At 47.2% G+C, this 12196-nt stretch overlaps 1 protein-coding gene across 1 annotated transcript in view; it reads right to left on the reverse strand.

Moving 5' to 3' along the window:
- The window catches only part of LOC126298247 (glutamate receptor ionotropic, kainate 2-like), a 415381-nt gene that overhangs the window by 374102 nt on the left and 29083 nt on the right, over nucleotides 1–12196 (reverse strand). Inside the window, exon 3 of the mRNA XM_049989551.1 lies at nucleotides 3152–3309. Coding sequence (XP_049845508.1) covers nucleotides 3152–3309 — 158 coding nt within the window. The remainder of the gene's footprint in view (nucleotides 1–3151; nucleotides 3310–12196) is intronic.

Raw genomic sequence — 12196 nt, forward strand, 5'->3', positions numbered from 1 at the left:
GGAGCTGCAAATGAGAAATATTGAAAAAGATCAATACGAAAATTATTTTCCATTAGTGAATGGAAGTATTAGTTTGCAAGCCCATAGATGTACACACTCATAAAAAGTATCTGGATACATTTCGGTGGACAGTAATATGGGATGTGTCTACCCTTATCCTTTATGGCAGCTTGTACTCTGCTGGGTAAACTATCAAGGAAGTGTCTGAATGTCTGTGGCGGAATGTCTGCCCATTCGTCCACAAGAGACAAAACCAGTGAAGGTAGTGACAGTCATAATCTCCGTTGTGTTCCTCTACTGTAAGCAAGAGTGCTGTAAAATACATTCTTATCCTCCCACATTTAGCGTTTTCTTAAGTGTAGTACGGGACCCAGAGCACAGCCACGAAAACACTCCCAAATTGTAACACCACCTCCTGTGTAGCACACACTACGCATGACGTCAGGTAGCGTTATCAGGCATTCGGCCAACCGAAACGCTTCCATTGGATTGCCACAGATTACAGCGTGATTCATCAAACCAAATCAATCGTTTCCCGTCATCAACTGCACAGTGGCGATGCTCTTTACGCTCTTAAGTGTCGCTTAGCATTGACTTTAAAACGTGTGGCTTATGAGGAGCTGCTCGGGTACTGCACTCGATTCTTTTAACTCCTAAAGCCGAGTCATTGCGCCACCTGCAGTGCTGGTAGCGCTTCTTAATTCACGCGTTATTTCTTCTACTGCTTCCGTGCGACTTTTTATAACCACTGTCCGCAAGAATTGAAATATCGCGGATGGATTTTGTATTCAGGTGACATCTAAATCTGCATCTAATTACATACTCCGCATACGGTGCGTGGCGGAAGGTACCTCGTACCACAACTAGCATCTTCTCTCCCTGTTCCACTCCCAAACAGGACGAGTGAAAAATGACTGCCTATATGCCTCTGTACGAGCCCTAATCTCTCTTATCTTATCTTTGTGGTCTTTCCGCGAAATGTTAGTTGGCGGCAGCAAAATTGTACTGCAGTCAGCCTCAAATGCTGGTTCTCTACATTTAATCAGTAGCGATTCACGAAAGGAACGCCTCCTTTCCTCTAGAGACTCCCAACCGAGTTCCTGAAGCATTTCTGTAACGCTCGCGTGATGATCAAACCTACCAGTAACAAATCTAGCAGCCCGCCTCTAAATTGCTTCTATGTCTCCCTCAATCCGACCTGATAGGGACCCCAAACACTCGGGCAGTACTCAAGAATAGGTCGTATTAGTGTTTTATAAGCGGTCTCCTTTACAGATGAACCACATCTTCCCTGCCATGACTTGTCCACGTTCGACGCCACTGGCATCTCCTGACCGACCCATCTTGCTGTTGCTCCTTCTATACTGACAGCATAACACAACCCGCCTCCTATTATACTGGCAGGCCCGTCTATTGTGACATCAGATGATCAGTCCACATTACATAGGGGTGTCCGTCTACTTTTCATCAGATAGTATACTGGGTGTTACAAAAAGGTACGGCCAAACTTTCAAGAAACATTCCTCACACACAAAGAAAGAAAATATGTTATGTGAACATGTGTCCGGAAACGCTTACTTTCCATGTTAGAGCTCATTTTATTACTTCTCTTCAAATCATATTAATCATGGATTAGAAACACACAGCAACAGAACGTACCAGCGTGACTTCAAACACTTTGTTACAGAAAATGTTCAAAATGTCCTCCGTTAGCGAGGATACATGCATCCACCCTCCGTCACATGGAATCCCTGATGCGCTGATGCAGCCCTGGAGAATGGCGTACTGTATCAAAGCCGTCCACAATACGAGCACGAAGAGTCTCTACATTTGGTACCGGGGTTGCGTAGACAAGAGCTTTCAAATACCCCCATAAATGAAAGTCAAGAGGGTTGAGGTCAGGAGAGCGTGGAGGCCATGGAATTGGTCCGCCTCTACCTATCCATCGGTCACCGAATCTGTTGTTGAGAAGCGTACGAACACTTGGACTGAAATGTGCAGGACCTCCATCGTGCATGAACCACATGTTGTGTCGTACTTGTAAAGGCACATGTTCTAGCAGCACAGGTAGAGTATCCCGTATGAAATCACGATAACGTGCTCCATTGAGCGTAGGTGGAAGAACATATGGCCCAATCAAGACATCACCAACAATGCCTGCCCAAAAATTCACAGAAAATCTGTGTTGATGACGTGATTGCACAATTGCGTGCGGATTCTCGTGAGCCCACACATGTTGATTGTGAAATTTTTACAATTTGATCACGTTGGAGTGAAGCCTCATCCGTAAAGAGAACATTTCCACTGAAATGAGGATTGACACATTATTGGATGAACCATTCGCAGAAGTGTACCCGTGGAGGCCAATCAGCTGCTGATAGTGCCTGCACACGCTGTACATGGTACGGAAACAACTGGTTCTCCCGTAGCACTCTCCATACAGTGATGTGGTCGACGTTACCTTGTACAGCAGCAACTTCTCTGACGTTGACATTAGGGTTATCGTCAACTGCACGAAGAATTTCCTCGTCCATTGCATGTGTCCTCATCGTTGTAGGTCTTCCCCAGTCGCGAATCATTGGCTGGAATGTTCCGTGCTCCCTAAGACGCCGATCAATTGCTTCGAACGTCTTCCTGTCGGGACACCTTCGTTCTGGAAATCTGTCTCGTTACAAACGGCTATTCCCCCGGCTAATCCATGCATCAAATGGGCATCTGCCAATCCCTCATTTGTAAACATTGCACTGACTGCAAAACCACGTTCGTGATGAACATTAACCTGTTGATTCTACGTACTTATGTGCTCGATGCTAGTACTGTAGAGCAATGAGTCGCATGTCAACACAAGCACCGAAGTCGATATTACCTTCCTTCAATTGGGCCAACTGGTGGTGATTCGAGGAAGTACAGTACATACTGACGAAACTAAAATGAGCTCTAACATGGAAATCAAGCGTTTCCGGACACATGTCCACATAACATCTTTTCTTTATTTGTGTGTGAGGAATGTTTCCTGAAAGTTTGGCCGTACCTTTTAGTAACACCCTGTAGAGCCCGGACGCTCGTCACGATTTCTTCAGTCACACTGCTGCGAGGCCGTGCATTGAGACACGGAATGAAGTACGTAGTGAGATAGGAAGCTGTAACTGGCCTGTGGTCGCCGTCAGGGGAGAGCTGACGCAGGGCGAGCGGCGGTTGGCCGCGCTCCCGCGACTGGAGCAGGTCGCGGAGCCTGCGCAGCGCGTCGTCGCCCTCGTACAGCAGCGCGTACGATCTCCAGCCCAGCGCCCTCACCACATCGGCCAGCGCCTGTCCCACAAACACACACAACGTTGTTACCACTGCGCAGTTATCAGTATTAATCCTATGATTTACGCGCTGTTTCAAAAAGACTCATTCGATTTCACAAGAACATGTCTTCTAGATGGATGAAGAAAGAAACTGGGGTTCGACCCGCCAGGGTAGCCGAGTGTTTTTCCATATACTCAGAGAACTTCCACAATGTATAACCGCAAAGCTGTTTGAGGCTGTGACATCCCATAGCCTGCAAGCACCGATTGATGTGCGAAGGATTAATGCCCGTCTGCAGTATGTGAGGAACTTTTTCCTCGAAGCAAGTTATCTTAGTGACGAAATCAGAAGCAACACATGTATCACAGCGCGCGACATCACACTTGAAAGGAAGTTAAATAAGGTCAGAAAGAAAACTGAAAGAAAATTCCCTAATTATGACTGGAAAACTGTATGGTGGAACATCAAGTATACCGAGCTATCTACAGACGCTATTTCCGCATGGTACGAAACAGTTAATAATGTCATCAGCACCAACGAGAGACTATATGGGATCGGTTTAAACCAGACACACCTTTGTGGAAAATGGAATCTAGTGGATACACTCATCCACAGATTCACCTGTGGCGGCAATGTGGATAACTGGAATTGGATCAGGCAACAAATCGCCTTTCTCATCAGATCCTCGACGGAATATATAACGCCATCGCTCCTCCTGAGACCAGACATGACATACTTTCCGAAATTAAAAACGAACGCCATTAGCTGGTTACTGTTAAAATATGTTAGTTATGTCATCAACAAAGTTGGGTCGGACAACGAGATTGAATTTCGCGTTTACATGAAGTGTGAATACGCAAAAATCAGCACGTATCGCAACCACAAGAAGCACTACGGCAACATGCTGAATATCATTTTTGAAAGAATGGGTGTCGGTTAAATATGTGGAACCACTACAACAACTTGAATGAGAACGAACAGAAGAAAATTAAAAGTCACTTGTGTTCTTGTTATTATTTACTATTACCTTGCTTCCGAACATTCTATGTTACTCGAAGAGGTTTTTTTTCAGAATTACTCGTGTTCGACTTCCAAAGTATTTGTGTGGTTCAAGAAGAATTGTTAAGTTTTATCAGTGTTCAGTTTCTACTCAGAGAAGAGGTTTCTTTGTCTTTCTTACATCGGAGAATGGGAGTTTTGTGTTAAGATTTCTGCACACTTAGTGCTATGATCCAACAGGGGACATGAAAAAAGGGGTGGGAGGGGTTTGAGCCCCGATGCACTGGCAGCTTTCATAGATATTCAGTGTGCCCTTATCTGGATTCACGACAAAATCCAGACAATATGAATCTCGTCTCATATTTTTTCCAACATGTCTCCTACTTCTATTGCAATGTGGCGTCGCAGTTTGCCCATACTTATTCGAAGAGGAGGCGTGTGAAGTCTTTTGCAGACCTTCATCACAACAGAACGTCACACGCCCTGTGATTGGACGAACGTGGAGGCCAATGGTGATATGCGAGATTCATAAGCCACTTAAAGCCGATCAATCTTGAGGCAGTTGATTGTTATGAAATATTACAATCTTCGGCATGCTGTCGTAGTTGTGGAAAAAACCATATCGCTAACATATCCAGGTAAATGGCTTCAGTAACCGTATTTTCCGCAAAAAATTGACGTGTGGTAAATCTTTTTGTAGTGTAGTGACTTTGTCAAGAACGAAACGCACGTGGCAAGGCCACAGCATCTGCCCAGACCAGTCATCACTAGAAAGGATGAGAGAGTAACAAAATTAGTCCTTTAATTCTGATAACAGATTCGACGGGAAATAAAATTTCGAGTGGACTGGTGCCTAACTCAGACCATTCGATTAATTAAAAAGAACAACCACCATTGATGACCTGCAGCTGTCTAGAAAGAAATTAGAATTATATTAATACCTTCAGCTGCTGACGGGCGTAAATATATGTGAACGGGAACAGGTGAAAATGTATGCCTCGACGGGAATTCGAACCCAGGATTACCTGCTTACAAGGCAGACGCTCTATCCATCTGAGCCACCGAGGGGACGGAAAATAGCGTGACTTCAGGGACTATCTCGGCACGCCTCCCACGAGACCCACAGTCTCACCTTGTATGCCCACACACTACATTTTCAGCGTCCCACCCCAACATACTCATGGCTGGTGGAAGACATTCTTACCAATCCCGTAAGAGTTCGGGGAATATGTGTGCATCCGCGCAGAAGAAGAAGGTCATGGCCATTATTGCGAGAACTATATACTTATATGGATATGGTGTCTATTCTTTAGGACATAAATGTAGTGTGTCGACATACAAGGTGAGAATGTGTGTCTCGCGGGAGGCGTGCGCGAGGTAGTCCGTGCAGTCACACTATCCACTGTGTCCTCGGTGGCTCAGATGGACAGTCTGCCTTCGGCAGTGACACAGTGCGGACCGTGTTGCCCGCCGGCCGCGCTGTGGTGCGCGCGCTTGTTTGCTTACGCCGGAGCAGCTTCGCGTGTGCGGTGTTGTGAGTCTAAAACGAGATGGCACACTCGTACAGAAAAACGACTTTGAAGTTCAGTTTATCGAACGACTATACACGACCAAAGGCACACGAGGTTGAACGTTTCTTAAGAGAAGAGCTAAAAATCGATCCACAGGAAGTCGTGGGAATCAATTTATCGATCGTTTCAAGCATCGTCTATATCAAGCTTGTTGACGAGGCTGCTTGCGAAAGACTCCTACAACAATCACCGAATGGGTATCGTTTCTGTCATGCCGACGGGAATGTTGGTGCGGTTACAGTCGATCACGCGGGAATGGGGATCCGCACTATACGAGTCTTCGAACTTCCGTTTGAGGTACCGTATGAACTTGTTATCGACGCCTTTAGACCATACGGTACAGTTCTATCCCATGTGGGCGAACAATGGACGAGTTTTACCACGTACCCCGTTTCCAATGGGGTGAGACAAATACGGATCGAACTGCGAAAGCACGTCCTCTCTTATTTGTACATAGGATGTTGTCGAGCGATTATAATCTATGATGGGCAACCTCGCACTTGCTCCGGGTGCGGGAAAGAAGGTCACGTCCTCTCGGAATGCCTCCAGCGACGTTTAGTGCAAACTCCACGGGATGACGTTCCGGCGCCACAAGAGATCACTGTCTTACCGTTGACTTTTGTGGAAGCCCTGAGAGGCGACGTGAAGGAGATTTCCGATGGGCACCAGCAGCTGCCCCCTATAGAGAACATGGACACCAACGGACTGGAATTCCGACCACCGGTTCCACCACAGCAGACACAGGACACCACACAAGAGATGTAGCTGACTGCCGCTCCAGGCTCATCCGTGGTGGCTGCCAGTGCTTCCACCGAGAGCGTGATAGGCCACGACCAAGACGGATGATACGGTACCCAAACAGCCGATGCGGAAGCAAGGCAACGGAAACAGCGTTCGCCGAAGAGAAGAAAGAAGCGTCGACTGACTTCTGCTGACGATACCCATAGTCCCGAGGGGACAGTGGACGACAACGACAGTATCGACCTGAGACCAGAGGATTCAACAGATACCGAGATGACGATGCAGGAATTGCACAGCGGCGATTACTTGAACTCTCCTTCTGGTGACCGGAAGGCGGAAGTGGAAATGACAACTGTGCAACATCAGAGCGGTGACAACGTTGCCTCCCATCCTTCCTACGGTCGCAGGTTCGAATCCTGCCTCGGGCATGGATGTGTATGATGTCCTTAGGTTAGTTAGGTTTAAGTTGTTCTAAGTTCTAGGGGACTGATGACCACAGATGTTAAGTCCCATTGCGCTCAGAGCCATTTGAACCATTTTGAACCCATCCTTCGACCAGTTCCGGAAACATGCTGGGGAACTGGGCACAGGAAATGGACCAAGAGGAACAGAATGAAAATACGAACGCGACGATTGAGGATAGTCCTGGCCAGAGGCCGGGAGGAGTCGGGCAATGTTGAACAACTTGGTGTGGTGAGGAGCGCCGGGGGTGCAGATAGACGCTTAATGGCACCGCCCTACAACTGATGAACACACGCCAGGCGTACCGCATTGCAACGATAAACATTAATGGCATTCGTACACCGCTTAAAATTCAAATGCTGAAAGATATGTTACGCGCTGCGGACGTGGATATTGTACTCCTACAAGAAGTGCCTTTCACATCGCCGCCAGAGTTCTACGGCTACGAGGCACATTATTCAGTGCACGATGAAAGTGGATGCGGTGTGGCGATTCTCACCAGGGAAGTAATAGGAATGGAGGGCGTCATGTCTCTCCCTTCGGCACGTGACATAGCGATCACTGTCGACGGCGTTCGTTTCACTAATTTATACGCGCCATTTGGCTCCACAAAACGAAGAGAAAGGGCGACCTTTTACACCGAAGAGATCGCACCGTTCTTCGCTGTACGCTATGATAACTATATAGTGGGCGGTGACTTTAATTGTGTCGTCGACAAAAAGGACCAAGTACCTCATTATGTGCCATGCATGGAACGGTGTGCGTTGATTACCGAAATGGCGCTTCTGGATACCTGGGAACTGCAGCATGGCGACAGACCGGGTTATACGTTTGTAACGGGACACTCGGCGAGTAGACTTGATAGAGTGTATGTGACACTAGCTTACGGACGGCGATACTGGATGCCGAAATCTGGCCAGCGGCTTTTACAGATCAAATGGCGTACGTCTGTACGATTTCACTAACGCGTCAGAAGATATGGCGGAGTAAGGGTCACTGGAAAAAGAATTGTGCACTTTTACGTGACACTGCGTGTCGCCGGTCGATAGAGGCGGTCTGGGAGACCTGCGTACGCTGCCAACGAGCGTATACCTCGGTTCTCCAGTGGTGGATCAAATGCGCAAAACCAACGTTACGGAGAACGTTGAAACGATACGGGCAGGACAAATCGCAGTGGAACCGCACGACGGCTGATTTTTATTTTACAGCCCTGAGGGAGCTGATGACCCAACAACCATCGCCGGAGAGGCACACGGCCATGCGCAGGATAAAAGCAAAGTTATTACAGCTGACGAGACTAAGAATGGAAGGTTTAATGGTCCGGGCGAGATTGGCGGACACAGTTGCTGCCGAAACCCCTCCATGCACCACGTAGTACGTGAATGCCAACGACAACGTAGGACATTGATCAGGGAACTAATCTCTGAAACTGGCCAGCAAGTTGTGAACCAGCGTGATATTGCGCATGTGTTTACTGACTATTTCCGCCAGTTATATGGACCTGTACAAGTGAACCACGAGACGCTAAATGATGTCATCTCGGAAATGCCAGATAGAGGACCACCACTGGATGCAGAGAATTTCATCACAGCGATAACAGAGGACGAGCTGACGAATGCAATTGCCAGAAGGGCTCCGAACAAGTCCCCAGGGCAGGACGGCTTCCCAATTGAATTTTACCGCGCATTTGCTTACCTCATGGGACGGACCTGGATTCAGATGTACAACGAACTCCTGTTACCGCAGACTGAGATACCTGCCGAATTCACGGAGGGTACCATCATCCCAATACCCAAACCACGCGGTGGCAGAAGGCCAGGAGATTATAGACCACTCACTCTCTTGAACTGCGACTATAAGATTTTCGAGCGGATCGTTGGGGCTCGCCTGTGGTCTTCAATTTCTGATAAATTCCTCATAGATCAAACTTGCCTCGGTGGTAAGAGCAACGTACATACGGCGCTCGGTGACTACCGAGATATTATCGCATTAGCAGCGGCATGCTGAGTGCGTGGGGCAAAGCCATTGCATACAAAAATATCGATAGGGGGCAACCTTGACGAACTGACATATTGACTTCGATCATGCGTTCGACAGAGTGGATCATACCTTTTTGTATGCGGTGATGGGCAGATTGGGAATCCCACAGGCCTTCATTCTAGTGATCATACGACTGTTACACGGCGTGTGATCAAAGGTCTCGGTGAATGGGCAGGGCACTGACTACATTGTTATTTCAAGGTCAGTTCGTCAAGGTTGCCCCCTTTCGATATTTTTTTATGCAATGGCTTTGGAACCCTGTCTATATGGTCTCCGAAGACTGTTGGAGGGAGTGCCGTTGCCACAACTAACCTTTCATTGCCGCGCTTATGCTGACGATTTGATGCTAGTGGCAAGGACAGGCGACGAAGTATGTACGGCGTTGGCATGGATACAGCGATACGGGATGGCGGCAGGAAGCGTGCTTAATCTACAGAAATCACGCTGCATGAATGTCGGTCGAGGATTACAACCGAGGGAGGAAGGGCCGCTCATGTTAGTTAATACCATAAAATGTCTATGTGTTACGTTCCACACGGATGTGCAGCGGACAGCAGCGGATAACTACCGACGCATATTGAAGCTGATGCGGACAATGGTGCTGTTACAGAAATTAAGAGCGTTGGATATGATTCAGAGGGTGACCTATGTTAACGTATACCTAGCAGCGAGACTCGCTCACGTAGCGCATGTCATGCCTCTAACGCGCACAATGGCGTCACGGATACAAGCAACTTTTGGAACCTACGTGAGTGTGGGACACCTGTTTAAGATCCAATACACAACGCTTACGCTACCACCTGGAGAGGGCGGACTTGGTCTAGTGAACGTATATGAAAAGGCACGGGCGTTATTCGTCAGTACGATTTTCCGACTGTGGCGAGGTCAGTTTCGCAATATCTCGGGTGCTTTGGCCGATGTACTAGCGCCCACTTCAATGCTGCCGCCCCCAGTCAATGTGGGCCATATTTCACCGAAGCTGTCACATTTCAAGTCCCCCACTTTTTTTTTTTTTTTAAGCTATGTCAGAGATTCCTTCCCAACAACACGACTACCGACGACGCGAGATGTATACCAACTCTTACTGCGCCGGTGCCCCAGGAAAACCCTGGAAAAGAAGTACCCAGACAAGAACTGGCGACAGATATTATACGGAACGTTTACCTCCCAACGTCGGTACGCTCAACTTGGTATGTGGTGGTAAATAGGAAGTTCGCAACGAATCAACGGCGGCACGCGATTTATATGGCAGACACTCCACTATGTTTAGGCTGTGCAGCAGTGGACACTGATGAACATCGTTTAGCATGTAGTGGGACGGCTCCAGTGTGGCACTTGGCACAACAGATATTGGCGTTACTTTTACGCTCCGCCCCTCACACAATTTCATCAGACACACTTTTTCCCCCAAGAATCTTATTTTCCGGTCCAAAAAACCAATGCACTGACATGGGTACGGGGAATGGTGGTGGGCTACGTGTTTAACGAATCGGAAAAGGACAAAATGGATTTTTGGCATTTTCTCCTGGATGGACACACGAAGCTGCAACAGCATAAGAAATATGGGCAAGACTTCGCTAATTACTTGCGACTTATATTTACCGACCCGCCGGCCAGATGGGGTGTGACGGGTGAGAAATGAGATAGACGAAGAAGCCGAGATAGATATTGATCACACTTACGGACCCTTAGTTAATTTCGAGAAGACGACCCAGTCTTACACCAACGTCTGGAGAACGAGTCGATAGATGGTTCTCTTGCTCTATCGAACGTCGGCTCGTAAGCAGGTGTCGCCCCCAACAGGAATTTCATTTCATTGCTACAGGTGCATGTTTCTTTTGTATTTGTACTATCCGCAATGTCTTCATGTCTTTCATTTGGGCATCTTCAGTTTTATTCATTTCCTTAATTAGTTAATTTTCTAATTAGCCACTATTTGTCAACATATGGACATTGTAGACACTATTTATGCGGCAGTACAACAAAATGTATGTCAGCAAAGGTGGTAAGCCTGACATTGGAAAAAAAGGCCTTGGTTTTAGGCACAAAAAAAAGATGGATAGCGCGTCTGCCATAAAAAAAAATTAAAAAAGATGGCTAGAGCATCTGCTTTGTAAGCAGGTAATCCCGGGTTCTAATCCCCGGCGGGGCACATATTTTCACGTGTTCCCGTTGACATATATCAACGCCAGTCAGCAGCTGAAGGTATTAATATAATTCTAATTTAATTAATTAACAGTTAATCAAAATTTATTAGTGAATTGATGCTACCAAATTAATTTTCCCACTTACACACACATTATCGAGGTATTGTCTACATAGAGGACTGTCGGTTGGAGGCGGTCGGACAAATTTAACATTCCTCGTTTAATTAATATAGAAAACGCCCAGGATGGGGAAATCTACCTTGGTTTTCTGGCCATTAATTCGAACCGTCGTGAAGCGACGCAGCGGTGGAGGCACCGACAGTTCTCCCGCGTTCTGAGAACTCACGCCAGTACAGATCACCCAACTTGAGGGCCGGAACTCACCGACTCCACACAACCAGTATAGCAGCAACGGTAGCACCTCTCACCCCTGTTAGTAGGTTACAAGGACCTTCTCGTGTACCGCAGAGGTGCACCTTATCTCATTGACCGAACCTTTAAATAAGCTGCGGAGTAGCTCTCCACCCCCATGCCGTTGCAGTTTTAGAGGTGTCAACATCGCGAGGTTCAGTGTACGACAGTTACCGCCATTTAGTGGCTAGTGCTCCCATTAACGTGGAAGAAGCCTAGGTTAGTCATCCATGAGCCACTAGTGACGTTTACAGTTACTAAGTACATCACAGTTACAGTGGTTGCGGCTGTACTACCGCTACGTCTGCGCGCAAGATACTGGCGCTACACATCGACAAGTTTAATATGTTATGGCCAACGCCTGTTACTTTCATCGAAAGCGTAACCAATGGTTAGTTTCTTCTGTTACAGCGATACCGTTATTTCATTTCTGTTCTCTCTCTGTTGACTGGTCTTTATTCTGAATACGGTTTTGTTGCGTGAACTTGTGTACTTTCAACTTGTCCTACAGCATGTAATTCTATTGCTAGCCAG

Source organism: Schistocerca gregaria, chromosome X (genome assembly GCF_023897955.1).
Source record: "Schistocerca gregaria isolate iqSchGreg1 chromosome X, iqSchGreg1.2, whole genome shotgun sequence".
Lineage (NCBI taxonomy): Eukaryota > Metazoa > Arthropoda > Insecta > Orthoptera > Acrididae > Schistocerca > Schistocerca gregaria.